At 46.9% G+C, this 21798-nt stretch overlaps 2 protein-coding genes across 8 annotated transcripts in view; one reads left to right on the forward strand and one right to left on the reverse strand.

The window, feature by feature from the left end:
- The window catches only part of LOC135366948 (transcription initiation factor TFIID subunit 6-like), a 45997-nt gene extending 38905 nt beyond the window's left edge, over positions 1-7092 (reverse strand). The window contains exon 1 of the mRNA XM_064599963.1: positions 6937-7092. The gene's annotated coding sequence lies outside the window, so the exon portion shown is untranslated. The remainder of the gene's footprint in view (positions 1-6936) is intronic.
- LOC135366947 (acetylcholinesterase-like) overlaps positions 1-21798 on the forward strand; it is a 55362-nt gene that overhangs the window by 25621 nt on the left and 7943 nt on the right. For 2 of the 7 annotated variants that reach the window (XM_064599956.1, XM_064599961.1), the window contains exons 1-3: positions 6283-6344; positions 9208-10765; positions 21620-21795. In XM_064599956.1, the coding sequence (XP_064456026.1) occupies positions 6323-6344; positions 9208-10765; positions 21620-21795 (1756 nt within the window). In that variant the 5' untranslated portion in view covers positions 6283-6322. Of the gene's footprint in view, positions 1-3434; positions 3723-6282; positions 6345-9207; positions 10766-21619; positions 21796-21798 lie in introns of those variants that run through there. The other 5 variants (XM_064599955.1, XM_064599958.1, XM_064599960.1 and 2 more) reach the window with 3 other exon arrangements.

Below are 21798 nucleotides of genomic sequence, written 5' to 3' on the forward strand. Positions count from 1 at the left end.
TAAAGCTTATAACAACGTTGCTTCCAAGACCTTAAAAGGGTCGACAAAATGACCCAAAATTTGCAAGAAACAAAGAAAGAAAAGAAAAAGAAAACGAGAAATGGCCGAGGCAGACCACAATTAGGGACGACACAGACATGGAAGCCCTGAAATGGCCAGAAATTAACGAATTCCAACAACTCAACGAAAACAGGTGGTGCTGACGCCAGGAATCGAACCTGGGTCCACTGGTCAGATCATCAGACTGATCATCATCTGATCGGTTCACCTATCAGATGACCCGGCGCCTCTTCCTCTCTTTCCCTTCTCTCTTCCCTCCTTCCCTTCCCTCTTTTCCAGCACCTCTTTTCCCTGAGTTATCTGAACTAGGGAAGAAAAAGACTGATTCTTTGCGTTTAACATTCTCGAATTTCTTCATAAACACATGCTTTTAGGCAGCGAGCATATACTGCTTCCTGCATGTGTGTGGTTGCAAACACTGAACGAGGGGGGGGGGGCATTTTATTAAGAAAAAAAAACATAAAGAGGTAATGTTACCCAGGCAAAGAGTCGGCTTGCTTGCTATTCCACACACAAATAAAAAGGAAAAAGAAAGAAAAAATGGAAAAGAGGAAAAAGAAGGAAAGAGAAGAAAAGGAACGAGCCTATATATCGTGGTTATTGTGACCGCTTCCCACACCGAGACTGGGAGGTGATGCGGGTTCGAATCCTGTCAGTGGCTGTGCTGTCTGAGGTTTTCCCTGGGTTTTCCGGAAGACTTTCCATACGAATGTCGGCACAGTTCCCCATTGAAGTCGGCCCAAGACACATACTGACCCCACCCCCCCTGTCTCCCACACCTTCCTGCTGCCCCCCTCTCCAGCTGTCCATGTCTGAACGCCGCTCATCGTCACAGTTGCTTGGCGGCGCTCACACGGAATTTAAAAGAAAAGATACACCCAGTGGAAGTATTCTTGACCCATGGACATAACCTAGAGGTCCCTGGATCGAAACCATGCTCTGCTGATCCACTTCTCTGAAACGATAAAAGTGGTGAGGCCGCTCTTCGCACTCGCTTACGGTTACGCGAGTGTCACGTGTTCACCTGAGGGGAAGAGTGTGCTCGCGGAATAAATGTGTTAGGGAGAAAACTTCAGGGTAAGGAACTAAGCTTGCGTAAAAGCTGTTGTTTTCTCGCCCAGCGCGAAATTCTGCACGTCGCAGCTGCTTGTAGCGGTGGTGGTAGGGCTCGCCGTTGTCGGCCTTACATATGCGGGCAACGTCACACGACTGACGCCCTGGGGAGAATGTGCGTCCTGGGCCGGCTTCTAAGGGAACTGTGCCCACGTATGTCTGAAAGCGTCTGAGGAAAACCTAGGAAAAACCCAAGACGGCACAGCCGGCGTCGGGATTCGAACCCGGATACCTTCCGGTCTCGACGTGACATGTCCAGCAGGCTAACCACGGAGCCACGGCAGCTGCTCGTAGCGCATGATTCACTGCATCACATCAGAGCAGGTTTCTACATTTCACGCAGCGGTCAGTTCACGGGCGCCCATAGCAACCAATCGCGGCGCAGCAGATCACTTCTGTTTCTGGTCAGGCATCCTTATTAATTTTTAGCAATGGCCGCTCCTACGGAAAAGCTGCAGAAGGACATCTCCAAGTACAACAACTTTCGCTCGTGAGGGTCCATTTTACCAAATGCAAATCAATTACAAAGAGTGTATTGGCATCAAATGGAAGGCCGGCCACAGGGGCCGGCTTCACAAAGGAACGCACACGAAAACAACCAGAGAGGCCGTAAAGCACATTCACCAAACCCGCCGTGCACGCTGCAGCGGGATTTGCACCCCATGCGGTTTGACAGGCGTGTTTTTTCACGGTGCGTGGCCATGCTGAGTTTTACGCAGCGCGATATTCACAGAAACACGCACCATGCGGGCCGGCCTTTCCGTGAATACAAACTGCAATTGTTGCCAATTTAAATTCTATTCTGTTAACTGTATTTATTTAAGCGTATTCAAACTGTTTACGTTTATTGAACTGAGTTAATAATCAGTTAATAACGTTACAGACACTACACCGCTATCGTTAACTACTGTAGTATGTACAACATTTGTGGCTGCGGGAAGCGTATCGGAGAAAGTATGACGACCGCTCGCGTAGCCGATAAAATCCATGACCAAAACGACGGAAACATTGTTGCCAGACAGAGTTGTGTTCCAGACCGAAACGAAGGCCAGCTGATCCTGGCCGACGTACCTGCACTAAATTTCGTGCTGCAACGTCGAGCGGGGCGATTAATCTTTGGCGAAAGGTTCTCTTGTTATTGATGGCTCCTTCATTTTATTTTATTTCCAGCGAACGAGGCGGTCGTCTGCTCTTTTTCCCACGCCATCTTGGACGGCGCTCCGTTCTTTTGTGCCGAAGGGAAATCCCTGAACGATTATATGCGGCGGCTATAATTTTTTTATTACGCGTTCGCTGCACCGTAATTTTAAAGCGCTCTAGCTATTGTTTTGAGAGGAACATGCGCCACAAGTGTTACACCGTCCGCCATATCGCTTTTCTAACCCTGTGTGCACGTGCAGGCCTTGGATTGGATTGGATTTTAGTTGGAGCGTGGTGGCTCCACGCGCAGTCGTGCTGTCGTCTGCTTCAGTCTATAGTCGCAGACGATTTCGAACACAGGCTTTCTGTGGCTGCCAGTTTAGCTAGTCTCCATAGCTAAGGCCATTTCCTCCTTGTATAGGCAACCCGTATCATGCAGCAAGCATAGCTCTTTCGTGACGCGGTTGCAAATCTACTTTCTCCACCGGTATTTAGTAAGAACACTGTTTTTTAAATAATAATAATAATAATAATAGAGAACGTTGAAGCTTCGCAGTGCTTATTCAGGTGCAGACCTTCGTGTAACAGACCACATTTAATCACATCTGCCACACGAAATCTTGTAACACGAATGAGCTAAGTGCAGCTTCATCGCTTCCTTTTATTATCATCGTTCGTTCGTGCCCATCTGGACTATAGACTAAACTTTTGACATTTCTCCGAAGGGTACAGTCTTCATAAGTATAGAAATATCCTACTATTCCTTATTCAGCAGCCGTGCTATCAATCTGTTATTCAAAATGCGCAGAAGCTTCGTTTATGTATTGCGCGTGCGCAGAGCGCCACCAACGCTATACCTTACGTAACGTACGATGCACTGGAACTCGCTCATGTATCTGAAAGTATCTGTTAACACGTTGCTCGAGTGTCGGGCAGCATCGATTCCGTCTTCGTAGCATGAGTGCGCATCACGGCGCACAAATACGTGTGCTTTCAGCCTTTCACCATGACAATGCTCCGTCTGCGAGAAGGGCAAAGTGGTCGGTCTGAATTGCTGCAGAGCCTTTGCTGCCGTCTTCACGGAAATGGTCCGTCCTTTCAAGGCGTCGCTCTTCTGCAAGATTAAAAAGATGCGGAGGCCAAGGACGACGCGGCCTCCTCTTCCCCCTGGGGAGTACACAACGCGGTCAGGCGCGGCGTTCATTTCGAAGGCTTGCTACACCGCGAAGTGGGCGCGCCAGTATGTTTGTGCAAGATAGAGGTTTCATGTAGTGCACTTCGGGCTCATGAACGCGTGTATACGCTTTTGATGTGGAACTGTGCGAATGGACGTTGCACCGTGTCGAATATTGGGTTGTGCTGTAGGATGTAGTTATCGGTGCTCAGCGTCGCGGGGCAACGCAGTCAAAGTAAGGCAGGTTTCTTGTATCGAGTTTTGTGTGTTATAAGCGCACTCTTGAGGTGCGGGCTAATGGAGAGTTTTGGTACATCGTAGTCTATCCCTTACGTACGATGCACTAAGACTCTCTAATATTCCCAAATTGATTCTCGAAATGATAGTGCCCAAGCAGCACAACATATTGGCCCAATATCGGCAATATTGGACCAATATTGGGTCGGTATTGCCAATATTGGCCCAATATGGAGCCAAGATGTTGTGCTGCTTGGGTGAAACGACAGTGATTAGAAGCTAGTATCGGCAATATCGGCTAATATTGGCAATATTGGCCCAATATGGAGCCAATGATTAGAAGCTAGTATACTCTAAGAAAAAAAAGGAGTAAAACAAGGAGTAATTGCAGCTTCCAGTCCCCTAGACTGCAATTACTCCCAATTTTAGTCCGCTTACCCCAACGTTCACTCCCTAGGATTGCAAATTGTCACTGAACTTGGCAAATGGTCTCCCGAATGCAACAGTCTAAGTAAATATGTGCTTTTGGTCAATTCGATGGCATAAGGCTGCATAACTCAGCCAACTTAGCAATTTTTCGCCCACACAGAGTAAGAAACAGTTGGCGCTTCTTTCTTCGCAAATTGTGCCCTATGTATGCAGCAAGATTTTATATCACTCGACATATCACGGTTGACGGTTTGGTTCAAAGTATTTTCATGCATGTACCCGAATTATGTACCCGGGACTCTTAGAACAGAGCGTGAAATGCAGTCTCCACTCTGTGACATTCATTTACTCTCGTGCATTTACTCTCGTGCATTTACTCCCGAAAGGCACTATTTTTTGTGGCAATGTATTTAGTCCCCAAAAGGAGTGAAAATACTTCTTTTTTTTTTCCTTAGCGTGTACGGGGCCAGGATTGTTGTGGTACGCGAACTTTACGCCGAGCAGTAGAGCGTATCGTATCCAACTTATGTCACATGGGAAAAATGTGACATTTTTTTACAATGGACAACCATATTAAGTTACTATCACGCACAAGAATGAGATACGGCTCGCGTCAAACTTAACTTGAACACAGTACTACCAGGGTCCGCAGACCGGAATAGCGTTCAATTTAACCCTATTGCGAGCTGTACTACATGGTAGATGTCCGGACAAACCCTGCGGAGCAGATAAGATTAAGACACAGCACCCGTTCTTTAATCAATTGCGTTTCCCGGGGGTTACAACACGGTCGCATGTTCGTATCTTGCGTCTGAGGAGGAAAGAAAACATAATAGCTGGTGTTCTTACCCGAGACATGCCAGTTAAGATATCATGATGCAAGATTGTTGGGGAATCTGAGCGCAGCTTGCTATCTGCAACGATAGTCCTCAACTGACGCAACATCAAGTGAAAGCCTCGGTGCGGAGAACAGTTTGCGATGAATGAAAACTCTCAATATTTTATGAGGTTCGTTTTTGTATGTTTAATGTTGTAAAAAAAAAAAAATCCGAAATGTGTTGCACGGAAAAGCTGCAGCCTGACGTGGCACCGAAATCGGAAATCCATTTTGTAATTTTCCTTTCCTTTTTCGCGTTGTGGAGGAACGCTGGTGTATTCAACTAAAAGGAGAGTGTTCGAGGAATATGCGACAGCCAGCACCGACAGTATATCACTTAAAATGTTGGCAACGTTGGCGGAAGTAAGAGAGGAATATGCCGATAAGTAAAGTCGTGTACCCAATCGCTGAGGCAGGGGGGGGGGGGGCAGGAAATACACGTTTATTCGAAGAAAAAGAGGAAAAGTCTGTCAAACGCAATGTCTACTTGCTATGCCATTGAAAGAGGAAGGAAAAAAAAAAGAAGAAAGAAAGAAAATGAAAACAAGAGAGACGAAGAAAGAAACAATCAACATGGATGCCGAACCGTTCCTTTTTTCTTTTTTTTGTTTGTTTGTTTGATCTTTCAGTATACGACTATGAAGAAAGCAAGATACTGTGCTCTTCAGTGTGACCTCGACGCGACGCCGCTCCAATAAACAGCAGACTACTTTAAGATGATGGGATTTCGTTGAATCCCGAGTCGAGTCGTCTGTTTGCCTATAAGTTATGCAAGTTGCTCCTGGAAGATACCTGGGGAATTGTGTCTATGGCTGCTTAAAAGCCTCTGAGGAAATCGCTGGAAACGTTGCACACATCACGGCCGGTATTCCGAGAAAACACCTCCAAAGGGAAAGGTTTCGCGTTGCACAATAATCACATCATCCATCTAAATAATAACAATGTATGTATACTGATGGTGCAGCAAGTGCGTGGAGGCCACTTGCATGTGTAGTGACTTATCAGTACGCCACACGCAGGCTGCTTCTTATTACAGGAACGTCACGTATCGTCTTTGCCCGTAATCGCGTAAAAGTTCGTGGAGATAAAAAAATACCTCCTCGGCCTAGTTCTTCGCACGGCACCAAGCAGCACAATGTACTGAAAGTCGAGTGCAATAGGGGTGGTCGTGTAGGTGGAAGGCCTTGAACAGACTTGTGAAACTAAAGAACATTGATAAGGCACATGCCGGCCACCCCTATTGCACTTGAGTTTCAGTACATTGTGCTGCTTGGGGCACTACAACCCCCAAGATGTCGGAACGCTGGATCACGCGTGAGTTCCTGTGTACTGTGTTCAGAAATGTGCGTGGTGTGAAATGCCGTTCCGTTTGTACTGTATGTACTGAATAGTCGCTGCGCAATATGATTAGGGAGTGACTTTTTCGGGTGAAATGCCTTTCTCAGATTCGGTGGTAAAAATCGGGCGCTATTTTTAAATCTGTAATTCAGGGAGAAATCGGGCGATAATTGTGCCTTCGGGTGTTATCGGGTGTTTTTGTTTCTCCTCCTGTTTATTAAGTCCTTTCCTAATCTCTTTCTTCTTTTTTTTTTTTTTTTTTTTGCGGAATCGTGACATTCCGGCGGTAATCCCCGAAGGCATAGACAGTGTTGACACACATGGGTGTTGCTGGGAACGTAAGTGACACATTCTTATATGTGTCACACGTGGCAACCTTTGTTCGTCTTCAGTGAAAACGTGTGCTTGAGGATTTCATAGTGACTGGAATTCGGGGAGAAATCGGGTTTAGCCCGAATTGGTCGGAGGTCAGTTCGGGGGGCACTAACCGGGCGGAATCGGGTTTAACCCGAAAAAGTCACTCCCTAAATATGATTGACTGAAAAGCAAATAAGACGCTAGTCCGCACCTTTAGACAGTAGAACTTTGGAACGTCATCATGAGTAGGAACAGCGGTCAGTTCACTGGTATCGCTGTGGAGCTGTGGATGATATTCTTTTCTCTCATCTCAATGCTGCAAAACGCTGCCTCTCTTGTATTGTTCAAGATAAAAGCAACGCTGTGTGGGCTAGGACAATGGCTGCATATGTTTGAGGGCTTCCCCGTTTAAAATGTTGATAGGTCACGACTTTGGCTTTTGATGCCTAGACTTGACTTGGCCTTGTCACGCCTTGGCTTGGCGATAGCCCACGACTTTGGCTGGGGCTTGTTCCTCAACTACAAGCTAATGTAACTAAAGCTGTCCATTCTGTGGCGACAAATAACAACTACCCCTACCACAGTGCAGCCAAAATGAGCTTCACCTTACATATATTCACCGCGTCTTGTGCCAATAGAACAGAATAGAAGTAGAAAGGAAAAATAAAAACGTAGGTCGCACAAGTGCCATCTTGTAGTCTCCACGTAACAGAATGCGCTTCGTGTGTCGTCTGCGAACGTCACAGGTTGCTGATAGGAAGGTTGCACTAATTGCATTGCTGTCTTCCAATTTAGCCCTGGGCGAGGGGGAGACGTTAATCAGCCGGGAAATCCTGACGGAAGTTTGAAGCGTCCTCTTGTGGTGTTTCACCCGGGGGAATAATTTGAGAGTGTCTCTTCTCATTGCTCGTTGGATCAAGTTTGAAACAATACGACAAGGAAAATTGAGAAGCGCATCGTACCTGAGTATTATTTTCTTTTCTTTTTTGTTAGAACACTCAGTTTTCCGAGGCATATCCGTCTTCTCCACTTATTCAATATTATATTTTGATTGTATACCCTTTTCGTTTGCACGCAAAAGCCACTGTGTTGCACACGTTTACGTACTCATACTTACGAAAAAAAGAAGGAAAAAAAAAAACACAGTAGAAAAAACAAACTTTTACTGTGGATGCCCTTTCCTCCAGAAAGCCTGGAATCATCATCGTCATCATCATTATCGTCATACACCAGTGTTTGTGTTTGGAAGAAATAGGCATCCGTCAAAACGCCGCTATATATTAGAACGGGCTCATGCAGCTACCCTGTTCCTTGTCAACGTCTTGTCAAATCTCTTCCAGCGAACGAGCAGAGGGTGCTGTGAAAATTTAAATACGGCAACGTAGTATATAAGAAATATCCGATACGGAGGGGGACGATGAAGGAAGATCGGTACCTATATTTTGCTTCTAAAAGCTTAAAATCGATCCGGAGGCTTTGTATGCTGTGCCTGCACTTTGAGCTTCACAATGAAAAGAACAACGCCCGTCCTGTTCTCTTTCGAAAGTACACTCGCACACCGCCTTGTCGATAATAAAAGAGAGAGAGAGAGAGAGAAACCGCGGAAATAAATACAATGGAAGCGGTTCAAACTCTTCTGGAAGAAGTTTAGAAAACACCTTGTCGAGTGCGTTTTTGGGCCGAATTTATGCGCAGGCCACACCGGCCTGAGCACATGCTTTGAGCATGCATGTGCTTTGAGCACAGCTCCACAGTTGGTGTGCTTTGTTAGTCGTCAATGTCATCACATTTTTCTTTCCAGTTTTAGCGTGACGTATTTTGGACAGGAGAAAAAAAAATCGCCTAACTACCAACTAACTACTCCTAACTAACATTCATGCTTCAGCGCGTTACTGTTCAAGACACGCTAGAATGAACTTACCATCCCAAAAGAATCTACATATCGCACCGAATGTATTTTTTCTGAAATTGTCAAATTGAAATATGACTTCATTGAACGTATTCACCTATTTCCCGTAAAGATGACTCTTCCTAGTTCCTTCCTTCGACAACAGCGGAAGTGGCATTCTAATGGTGTGGCATGATAGAATTCGATGCCTGATAAGAATAAGATCACGTGTTGCAGCGTAGATTACTTGGTGGATTACAGACGCATGCCTTCTTCATAGCAATTGTGGCATAGTTGTAGTAGCATAATAATTGGGGGTCTACGTCGTGAGACAACTGAGAGTTGTAGTAGCAAGTGTGATAAAAGTGAACAAAGAGGAATCACTTGGGCAATGCGCCCTACTGCTGCAAATGCCCGTACGTCAGTTTGCGATGAGGTCTCACTTGTCAAGTATGATTGTCAAGACGCAATTAGCCCACGTTGATCACATGAACAGGCCTATAATAACTTGATGCACCCAATGAGCCTTAGTATTTCACTGTCCCGTAGTGTCCGGGGCGATTTATCAATGTCCCGAATATTATTTCCTTGCAGGAGCAGCAAGCGGAGGCATGGTCGCGACGTCGCAGCTGGGCCCGGGGTTGATGCTATTGTTGATGTCGGCTTTGGCCACCGCACGCCGCGACCACGCACACCCAGAACGGCATCGACACCGGGCCCCGGACCCGCTGGTCGTGCATACCAGCAAGGGCGCAGTGCGTGGGTTTGCCACCACGTCCGCCACTGGAAAGCCAGTACACGTCTTCTACGGCATCCCCTACGCACAGCCTCCCGTCGGTGCATACCGCTTCCGGCATCCGCATCCTGTGGAACCATGGAAAGACATCCTCAATTGCACGGTCCGGCCATCGTCATGTTACCAGATAGTGGACACTACCTTTGGAGACTTCTCCGGAAGTACCATGTGGAACGCGAATACAAACATGAGCGAGGACTGCCTTAACATCAACGTGTGGGTGCCGCAACCGAGGCCTCCTAATGCTGCAGTCCTAGTGTGGATCTATGGGGGTGGTTTCTACAGTGGGACGAGTACGCTCGATGTGTACGACGGCCGCACGCTGGCCACGGAAGAGAAGATCATTGTGGTGTCGATGAATTACCGCGTAGCCTCACTTGGCTTTCTTAGCTTGGGCAACACCGACGTGCCGGGAAACGCCGGCCTGTACGATCAACTAATGGCGCTCCAGTGGGTGCAGGAGAACATCGCGGCCTTCGGCGGTAACCCGCGTAATGTGACACTGTTCGGCGAGTCCGCGGGCGCCGTCAGCGTGAGCATGCACCTTCTGTCGCCGCTGAGCCGTGAGCTGTTCTCACAGGCAATCATGCAGAGTGGCACGGCCACAGCTCCCTGGAGCCTTCACGATCGGCCCGCAGCGACAGCGGCAGCTCTGAGGCTCGCCGAGGCCCTGAAATGCCCGCATTCACTGGACGAGCTCGACAAGATGATGGAGTGTCTGCGGTCCCAGGACCCGGGGGACATCGTCAATAACGAGACAGGAAGCTTCGGTGTCGTGGAGTTTGCGTTCCTGCCCGTGGTGGACGGCGGTTTCCTTGTCGAGCCGCCTCGCACGTCTCTAGCGTCGCGGAACTTCAAGAAAACGCGGGTGCTCCTGGGCTCAAATCGGGATGAGGGTACCTATTTCCTCGTCTACTTCCTAACGGAACTCTTTCGCCGCGACGATAACGTCTATCTGACGCGTGATGACTTTGTACGCACGGTGCGAGACCTGAACCCATATGTGAGTGACCTGGTCCTACAAGCGATCGTGTTCCAGTATACCGAGTGGCTCAACCCGGACGACACCATCAAGAACCGGGACGCTGTCGACAAGATAGTGGGAGACTACCACTTCACCTGCTCTGTCACAGAATGGGCCTTCCACTATGCTCTGACGGGGGCCGAAGTGTACATGTACTACTTCACACACCGGTCGTCGCAGAGTGCATGGCCACAGTGGATGGGTGTCATCCACGGGGAAGAGATTGCCTACCTGTTCGGGGAACCGCTCAACGAGAGTCGCGGCTACAGACCCGACGAAGTGTTGCTCTCGAAGAGGATGATGCGCTACTGGGCCAACTTTGCCAAAACGGGGTAAGCTTTATTCACTCACTTCCATTCGTTAGGACAGCACAAAGTCTGAACGGGACATTTACGTACATCTTTTATTTTCTTATGTGTGCGTTCCACCGAAGAGAAAAAATTTTCGAGCCAAACACGTAAGGGAATTCCACTATGCTTCCAAGTGCGACCAACCACGGTGACTGTTCGTGAGGTTCGTCGCACTCGGAGGCATGGATGATCAGTACCAACGCGTCGAAAGCATTCCGTTACATAAGGTATGGTCTAGAAGGCAGCGACATTTTCGATGAAACGTGGTTTCTTGCACACTAGACCCCCACTTTTCCCGCATGTTTCGATGAGAAAACCTCTGGGATGTACAGGACATGGGCCAGAGTGCCATTTCTGAAATGTCGTTCGTTCGTTCGTTCGTTCGTCGTTCGTTCGTTCAGTATGGGGTAGGGAAGGTTAGCCTTCCTCACGTCACTGTTTGCATGACTGGTTTTGGTTGGCTGAGAGCTTCTCAAGCTGGCTTCACCCGCCGTGACCCAGTCCTATGCAGCTAGAAGTGATATGTTTGGAGCAGCGTCTAATTTTCTTCGGAATGCCCTCTCGTGGCAAGATTAAAGTTCCGACGTTTGTGTGTTCCGTGTTGAGGGTCACCTCTAGCGCCCGATTTTTGCTGGGCAGGCCATGCAGCGTGCTCAAGTGCTATCACACACGGTGTCCACCATCGTCCGGATTGCATTGTTCGAGTCCATGAGGATTGCTGCTTTTGTCGTTCCTTCAACTGCACTCTATGGAAACTCAAGGGACTACATTAGAGGAATAATCCCAACTTCTAGTCCCCTAAATTGCGATTACTCCCCTTTTTGGTCCCTTGACTCTCATGATTACCCACCCAGCAGAGCAAATAACCCCAAAAGTTCGCATAACCTTCCGTGCGTTTTCTCGCGAAAGGGAATAATGGTTATGTCATTGCATCTGATCCCCCAAAGGGGCTACAATTCCTTTTTTGTCCTTTAAAGGGCGCATCGCAGCACACACATGCACGTGTACATGGAATGATGATGTGGTGGTCCAAACGCGCTATGGCTGTATGGCAGTGCACGTAAAGTGCTCCGAATGAACTTCAACAACTACAGCACTTTTATTGTGAGATGATGAATGGGGAGTTTCACCGCCAGGGGCGATACTCTATACCCCGCTGCTGGTGGTGATGCGGGGAATGGAATAATGAGCCCCTTCACAATAAGGATCGAAGTCCCGTGGTGTCCAGAAAGGTGAAGAGAGCTTTGAGGGCAGAGCGTTGGTGGGCTGGATGTGGCCAGGGACCATGCAATTTTGTGAGAGAGAGGGTGGGGGCGAGAGTTCAGCTCGTTAAGGGTTCCGGAGAGTACGATTCGGGAAGGTTGGTAGTGTGGGCGATGGAGAAGAAAGAGCTCTAGATCTTCTACAGCACCGCAGTGACAGCATTGAGGAGAGAAAAACTCAGCAGCTGCGAAGCACTCTGGAAATCGCCCCATCCTCCACCACCTCCGCCGTCACCCGTTCACCACCCCGCTTACACACCTACGACCATACACTGTCGATTACTTCTCAATTTCTTTCTCGAACACAGCCACGCGCACCATACATCTACCGCGTACTGGGAATCCTTTCAACAACAACCCTTGCAGAAGAGATTACTTCCGCCCTGCTTTCTGAAGGCACACCCTTCCGAGTTCATTTCGCAACGAACTCCTTCAACTAGGTGCCACTCATTAAGTTGGCTCAGGCGAAGGGGCAGGTGGATTGAAGCCGCTCCTTCTTGGAAGAGGGTCTAAATCAAAACATACTATCGATTTCTACTCGCTTCGCTCCGCTTCTATATAGCTTATGTTTCTTTGGTCTTTGCCCCCCCCCACAGACGAAGCGATATAGCACGACTGGTCGGCGGTGCTCGACGGGCTGATTCACGCGCGGTATCTAGACATTCCCCGACGATGATGGTCGTGAAAATGTATCGAGAATCAGAGGCCCGATTCCGGGGAAGCATTAAATTCGTATATAGGGCGTTCAAGTGTGTATACTGTTTCTGCACCTCGTGCAGTGATAGAAACGCGGCGAAGTAACGGGCATGTTTTGTTGTGTTTTGTTTTTCTTTAGATGCAGGAAAATTTGTTGAAAAATTGCCAGTCATTGCATCCATGACTTGAAAACCCGAGACGAGGTATAGCGTACGATAACAGACAAACACAACACGGTCTCCAACTGAGCTCATAGAAGGCTCCTTCGGGTGACCCTATGCATCCTCAACCATGGGAGCTGTGTCAGTATAACTTCTAGACTTTGTCTCCCGAACCTTGTTGGCTCTTCCCTGCTCTCCCACCTAGTGTCGTCTATTTAAACGTTGTTGTGCTACAAACCTGACAACTGGATTTGAGACCGTGTTGTGTTTGTCCGTTATCGTCCTCTACCTTGTCTCGGGTTTTTTTTAAAGTCATGGGTCGTCACCACGAGCTCGCTTGCTACCTAACTTTCCTTTAGTCATTGCGTATCACCCTGATGCCGTTCAAGTTTGGTCCGTCTCAACGGTTGACGGGAATGGTGACACAACTGCACATTATGCTCTCTGTCTCCGTCGTTGATAGCTGCAGAAATGTCTTCCGCACCAAGGTGCAGTGCATAAACATCCGTGGAATTTTATCGATAAGCATCGGCCATTTCAATCAATTATCTTTTTTAAAAAATGCATGCTGTGTCTTAAAACATGAATGCCTCACTTCCTGCCATAGCACGAACCCTTTCCCAGTCTGGTCTCGACGACATATTTTCCCTTCAATGTCTAGTATAGTAGTACTGTAGGAGTAGTGTGTAAAAACCTCCTGCTAGTATTTGGTTACGTTTACTAATAACATTCGAATACATCGAGCGTGACATGCGACCTTGTCGACGTGCGAAGCATCTGCACGAAATCTCGAATCACATGTGGCGTCACTTCAATATGGGGTATACACGTACATGTCTTGCCAGATCTAATTATATGCATAGCTGCTGTTCACCAGGTCAAACACACAAATCCTTCATGCTCCAAATGTCACGCCGAGCGCGACAAAAAAAAAAGACAAAGAAAATACAACCATCCTGACAACCACGAAGTAAAAGAACAAATAACTCGAAACAAGATATGTCGCGTTCACTTTGCCTTGTCGATATGCAAAACGCTACAAACTAATAGCTAGAACACGACAGTCACGCGCCCAGAAAGCAAACATGATGGTGAACAGAAGGGTGAAACTTTCATCGTTTCGCCATCGTCACTTGGCCACGACAACACGTCGTGGCATTCGAGAGAGGTCGCAACTGTTCAAAACACTTTTTCTTGAGCCCTTTGCAGAATTGCGCTTTTTAAACATGCACGTTTCGGAAACAATGACAGTTATAAGGGCACGGTTTCGTCGTCGCCAACATCACCATGAAGTGTGCTTCTCAACTGAAACTGCATGTGACACGAGCGTGCGTCATTCGTGTAGCCTGTTCAGCGCCCGTTGTAATGTCAGTCGCATCTGTACGGTTCGTGAACACATGAAACGATTTCGCTGAGTGCAACATGCACGTTATAATGGAACTCGAAGGTTTTAACAGGAAGCGTTGGCAGTGAAGGGGGTTACCAAGCTGAAGGCAAAGGGTCGGCTCAGCTCTATTTGCGTGCCAGACGCAAGAAAATTGCGTCTGAAAACTCCGCATACGCCGAATGCAGCTTTGCGTGTAGCGCGTGCACAATGTGAACACGCTATTTCTCAGCGTATCGTGCAACAACAACAACAAAAAAAAAAAAAAAAGAAACGTTTATTTATCTATTATCACACACTGCTGGGCCTGGGGAGAGACATTGTGCTGGGTTGCTTCTCCTGCGTACATTACCCCACTGCAGTGAAAGCACGCTTTACAGGAGACCGCCACGGATGGACGGACAGATGGTAGCGTCACTCGCAATCGCCGGGCAGCAGGAAGCACACAGACGAGGGTTTAAGGAAGAGATAACATAACGTAACATGTTACACTGGGAAAGGAACACGTGACAATCTTGTCGTGTATGTGTTCCTTAGCCCGCTACGAGTTGTATACTCTTTCGTACCACATCCCCACACTCTAAAAACAGAGGTTCACCGCATAGCACGCTCCTAGCCAACGATAATCCCGAATGAAAACGTTCTAACTTGATTCCCTTCCCTTCTCTTGATTTGAGGAAAACGGGGGCGTACGCCATTTTTGTGGCAATTATGAACTGCATAACGCCACAAAAAATGGCGTACACCCACGTTTTCGGCAAATCAAAGAAAGTAACGATGTCACTCGGGATGATGGATGGCTAGGAGCGTGCTACACTCTAAGGAAAAAAAAAAGGTAGAATAGGGAGTAATTGCAGCTTCTAGTCACCTAGACTGCAATTACACCCTATGTTAGTCCCCTATCCCCCACATTTACTCTCCACGACTGCAAATAGTCACTGAACCTCGCGAATGGTCTTCCGAATGTAACAGTCTACGTAAATATGTGCTCTTGGTCAATTTGATGGCATAAGGCTGCATAACTCAGCCAATTTAGAAATTTTTCCACCCACACAGAGTAAGAAACAGTTAGCGCTTCTTTCTTCGCAAATTGTGCCCTATGCATGTGGCAGGATTTATATATCACTCAATAAATCACGGTTGACGGTTTGATTTAAAGTATTGTCATGCATGCACACGTATTGTGTATCTGGAGCTGTTGGAACAGGCTGTTGGAACAGGTCTTCACTCTGTGACATTCATTTACTCCCTTGCGTTTACTCACGAAAGGGACTATTTTTTTGTGGCAACGCATTTAGTCCCCAAAAGGAGTAAAATCGCTCTCTTTTTTTTTTCTTAGAGTGCATGCGGTGAAGTTTATTTTTAAGAGCGCAGGATACACGGTTTTAAGCTGTGCCATCACTCATAGCGTGACAAACCTATGGACGGTGCACCATAGGTGTATTCGTACGAGCGATATTCCCCAGAATACTCCGGCGGAAGATGCGCAAAATGTCATAACTTTCTGCTGCCACGAAAGTGCGAGCCATGCTAACCGCGGCGAATACAGTATCCCGCAGCGTAGCCACAAGACATTTCGTTGCAGACGACAGAAACAGATTACGTCCTCTGCTAAGTGCGCAGCAGACAACTTCCTATATTCCGGCACCGTACGAACGCTCAACATAACACGCGGGGAGACTTGTGCCCCGTGAGCCGTCTTTCTACTTTTTCTTCCACTAGAATATTCTATGGGGATGTCGTTCGCATGAATACATAGTACGAAGAGCTTTGAATCACTTCCGGCATAGTTATATGCCCTCGCCGAACGTCTCAGCTCAGCGAAGTGCTCGCGTGTCCTGTTATTCTGATTATATCTCGACCCTGGAACACCGTGCGTTATCGAACGCTATGAAGCGTTTTCTGCGTGTGCAGAAATAGCGTGTCTAGCGTAGCGTACACTAACGTACGACAAACGCTAGTAAATAGACAGTCTTCTCCTATACATATGTCGACAACGTTTCGCAGCATCCGGGCACATTTTATGCTGCTACTATGCGTGGTACACATTGGAATCAATATAGCGAGACTTGACCCAACAAGGCAACGAGTGTCTGAAACTTCACGTATCGCAATGCGCGGTTGCGAGCGGTGAAATTAATCCATAGCTTTTGATAATGAACAAGAGCTGAGACACGTATTTTTCTTTTTTTTCTTTTTTTTTTTTCACGTAGTACTTACTGATACACACTCACTTACTTACTGAGAGACATATGAGTCATCAAGATCCCGTAATATTTTAAACAGCGGGTAGTACGAGGATATTAATGTTGAAGCAGGCGGACCACCGCCGGCCCACCGGTGGTGGTGGTCATGTCAAGTCCAACACAACGTCAACTTTCTACTCTATTGAAAAAGAGAAGAGAAAGAAAAGTGTCGCTCAGGGTCTAGTTTAGGGACTAGTAAGTTCTGTATCTTTCTTAAAGTGGAGTACTGCTTTAGTCACACTCCACTGTGGGCGAGGTAATGTAATGGCTGTGTAATGACCGGGTCATGTTGCCAAGTACATAACTTGGGGCGAAGAGTCGCCACCCGTGTAAGAATTTGAGAAATCATTTCTAGCACTTGAGTTATTCATTTTTTTTCTCGAAGCTATAAAGCTTAATTAAAAGCAGGAGGTTTCCATGGGACTCCTCTCATCATAAATACACAAATCTTATTAAACCGCAGGGGTGGCACTTTATCAATTGAGACAATGTTCCACACTGTTGATCGTGACACGCAAGCGACATCACACATCACCTGTGCGACACCACAACATATGCGACAAATATTACCTCCTGAAAGGTCTAACTGCTCCACCCCTTTATTCTGAGAGTGTAAGATCAAGAAGAACAAGAAAAAAAAAAAGAAATAATCAGCTTGAAACCCCTCATAGCACGGAAGTTCATCACCAGAGTGCTCACGGGGGAATTGCTCCACGAACTTCCAAACTTTTTAGCGAAACATGATGTATGGCATAATTTGAAACACGCTTTGCGTATGTGTCGTCCCCGGAGGAGTCTAGTTTGGAACGCATTTCTAACGCCAAAGTCAATATGCTTGCGAAGAATATGGAACAGACTGGTATACCTATACGAGCATTGCCCGAAAACAAGCAAACCAGTCCTCCTTATGACGTGTTTCACGCTATAATGAAGATATAGGCATGTCGACTCAATGGAGGTAATCAGGAGTTTTAGTGTATCGTACGCAAATGTGATAGCGTACGATTTTTTTTACAAATAAAATCAATCAAGCAATCAAACACGAGGTAGAGGTTTCGTATTCGGGTGGAGAAGTGTTTCCGCAAAATAGGCGTTGTAGTGAAAGAATGGCAAAACGCAGTCGTGACCCTTTCTCCTTATTTCGCCATCCACGATCGGTAGGGGGATTATTTTCATACCCTGTCACGTTACTACCTTGTTAGGCCAACCCGTTGGATGTACTGGTTTTAGCTAAATTTTGCTAGCGTTTAATTAGATTAGAATCCTCGCGTGAGGCATCTTTATTTTGTGAATAAACAAGTGAGGGATGTGCATGCACTCGCATGAACTTCACTGCATAGCACGCTCCTAGCCAACGATCATCACGAATGATATCGTTATCTTCCCTGATTTGTTGAAAACGGGAGGCGTACGCCTTTTTTGTAACAATTATGAGCAGCATAAGTGTCACAAAAAAAGGCGTACACCTGCCGTTTTCAACAAATAATGGATGATGACGATATCATTCGAGAGGATGGCTGGAAGCGTGCTATGCGGTGAAGTTCATTTTTAAGAGTGTGGGCGATCAGTGATCAACTGGGCGTTGTACGGTACACTGTTAGAACAGAACTTCACCACATAGCACGCTCCTAGCCAACCGTCATTCCGAATGATATCATTCTGTGTCATGATTCGTTCAAAACAGGGGGAGGAGCCTATCTGGGACATGCATAATGTGTCCCAGATAGGCGACTCCTCCCGTTTTCAGCAAATAAGGACACAGAATGATATCATTCGGAATGATGGTTGGCTAGGAGCGTGCTATGTGGTGAAGTTCTGTTTTAACAGTTTAGGTTAATATGGCGCACACCGGTAATCTAGGCTCACTCAGCTCTAGAAATCACTGAAATCGGCCCGCAAAGACATATTTCATGCCTCGCTAAACGATTCCCCGCTGAGCTTAAGAGAACTTGAGAACTTAGAGAACGCTGAGAACTTAAAAAAAAAATAATAATAATACATGGTGAATTCCTTAGAGGCTGAAGAGTGACGCGCGGGTCATCACGTCACATTATACAGGAAAAAAAAAAGAGCCTGCGCAATTCGTACGCTGACTGCATCTATGCAAGCTCACGACCTGCGCCGAAGTCACGATCAGTGCCATATTCACGCAGATAGGGCTTCCCAATCGAGGGGGAATCCTTAGAGAAAATGATGCTGCGTTCAATCAAACGGCAGCAGCGGGGGACCGAGCACGTTTCTCTGCCGATTGGTCTGTCCATCCATCCCTGCTTTCCTTTGGAAGTTGCTGATGGGAAAAAGCAGGCGCCAATGTCTCCGCCGATAGCCAACACTCTCTCGGTGCCGCTCCAATTACGGTCCGTCCACCGGAATGACTGCCACGATGACTGGTGAAAGTGGCCTTCTATTATAGTACGTACGTTTGTCCCTCCGCTATAGAAGGACGACGTTTTCGCGGTATTTTATTTGAGGCGGGTGGTGGGTATGGTACGCTCCTCTGGGTCACCGTGGCAGCTTTGACAATGGAAAAACTAAAGTGCTTGCGATGAGTTTGAAACAGACATCTTGTATTTTTTTTTCTTTTTTTTTTTTTTTTTGCATTAGTTACAGGAGCGTATACGAAGAGGGGAGTCAAGTCCCGTAGATCACATAAACAAAAGTGCAGAAACCGACACTGAAGATTTTTGTTTAGGTTTACTTGATACGAGCTTTCGCGTGGAGGACCACGCTTCTTCAGGTACAAAGTACCTGAGGTACAGGTACCCTTTGTACAGATGCGTATACGAAGAGGGGAGTCAAGTCCTGTAGATCACATAAACAAAATACAGAAGCCGACACTGAAGATTTTTGTTTAAATTTAATTTGTACAAGCTTTCGCGTGGAGGTCCACGCTTCCTCAGGTACCTGAGGAAGCGTGGACCTCCACGCGAAAGCTTGTACAAATTAAATTTAAACAAAAATCTTCAGTGTCGGCTTCTGTATTTTGTTTATGTACCCTTTGTACCTGAAAAAGCGTGGTCCTCCACGCGAAAGCTTGTATCAATTAAACCAAGACAAAAATCTTCAGTGTCGGTTTCTGCACTTTTGTTTATTACATCAGTTACATTAAATAACGCGGTGTTTACATTATTTATCGGCCGAATCCAGCCCAACAACGCTCTGCGCTCAAAGCTCTTTTGACCTTCCTGGACACAATCGGACTTCGATCCTTATTATGAATGGGCTCATTATCTCATTCCCCACATCACCACAAGCAATGGGGTAGAGTATCGCCTCTAGCGATGAAACTCCCCATTCATCATCATAAAATAAATTTGTTGTTTGTGACGATATTGTGACGTCATTTGTGACTGCGCCGCAAACAAACATTACGTGTAACATCACAGTACCATTACAGTACCATTGCCGTAAATCTATGCCGTCGGCTTTTCCACAATGCGCAGCAGTCGTGCGGCGGAGAGACAGTCAGGAACTAATCATAATCAGGAATGATAAGCGTGTTATCTGGTGAAGTTCTGTTTTTTTAGAGTGTGTGAATACACTGTTTGAAGCATTCCGTCGTCTCCTCATCTTGCATAATATGCCGAAGAGCGTCATTATCTAATATAATGAAAACGCCGCGCTCTACAAAGCGCTTATACCAACGAGGGGATGCACAATGGGCGCCTGTCTTCAGAACGGCCACACAAAATATACCCAGCCAAGGCCACCCACTCAGAAGCAATGACACGTTCCAGCTGCCATGACGGATGCATTATGGGCTTGCACAATATCCAGCGAAGGCCTCCAGCTGCTCATAAATACAGACGCTTTAACTGAGTCGCGTGGCGTGGCCTCACTGACACACACATAGATCCAGTCATTCGAAGAAGAAGAAGAAGATAAAAAAAGTACAGCTGCATACGAAATGCATGCATTTCGAGGATACTTATACTTAAGCGCTCTCTTCATTTTGAGCTACAAGATTAGTTTGCGAGACTTCTGCAAACGACGTCTCATGCTGTTCGGCAAGATGATTTTCCACCGTGATTTTCCTCGTTTTTCTTCTGTTTTCTACTGCAACGGATCTTAAACTGTGGACTGTGAACACATTTTCGTAAGCTGGAGCAGGTTATGTTGTACGCTGCTTCGAAATCAATGTGTAATTGAAACAGAACGTGGCAAGCTTCACCATTTCGAAGCAGTCTCCACTGCGTACGCCAGGGACACTCAACAATTAGAAAGCTGCAGGGAAGAAAACAAGGACGATTGGATGATAATGTGTTGCATTGCGAAGGGCGATACCCTGCGCCCTATCGCTCTCGGTAATTTGGTGAAAATACGATGATGAGATTCACAGTGAGGACCGAAGTCTTGCAGTGTTCGAAAAGATGCGCAGTGCTTTTGGGCCGTGGCGTTGGTAAGGTTCGTGAGAGGGCTAGTGTCTAGCTGGTTTAAAAACATTGTAAGTGTAGTACCGAGGAATCAACGCAGCATCATGACGAAGTATATTTTTTTGGCATCTGGGGAGGCAAGCGTTAAATCAACTCTTGCAAGGCCCGTGTATTGAAGCTCTCGACTACACGAGCCGATTCTCACTATTATTAGTTTATTCATTATTTTGTTTACGTCAAGGGCCCTTCGGGCATTACATGACGGAGGGGTAAAAATTAACTTTCTCAAGGTGGGGGCCACGCCCCCCCCCCCCCCGCCCTTGCCCCCCTCTCGGTACGCTCATGGGTACTGCTCTGCTCCTTTCTGGCCGCAACAGCTGTAGTATATTCCGACCAGGACTCAAAGATCGTGTCTTCTACGGCGCCTTTAGGCTTTGGCGTCACTATTGCACGTGAATTTGGAAGACGCTGTACTAGAGATCTAATCTAATTAAAAACTTTAATTTACGTCCTTGAAGCATTCTGGCTCCTCATCTTGTATAATATGCGGAAGAGCGTCATTATCTAATATAACGAAAACGCTGCGCGCTCCAACGGGTCCTTATTTGTACGTCTTCTAGGGGAGACCGTCCCCCTTCACATAGTCTAATTCTACTGTACCTCTGCACTATGTCGTCCTCTATACAGTGTGGCGTATATCTTTTTTTGTTTCAGGAACCCGAACCTATGTGAGGATGACACGTGGGAGCGTATCTACTGGCCCGTGCACACGGCCTACGGGAAGGAGTATCTCACGCTGGCCGTCAACTCCAGCCTCGTGGGTTATGGCCACAGGGCAAAGTACTGTGCCTTCTGGCAAGAGTTTCTACCTCAACTCGTCAACTTATCATGTG

The sequence above is a fragment of the Ornithodoros turicata genome, chromosome 8 (genome assembly GCF_037126465.1).
Source record: "Ornithodoros turicata isolate Travis chromosome 8, ASM3712646v1, whole genome shotgun sequence".
Classification (NCBI taxonomy): domain Eukaryota; kingdom Metazoa; phylum Arthropoda; class Arachnida; order Ixodida; family Argasidae; genus Ornithodoros; species Ornithodoros turicata.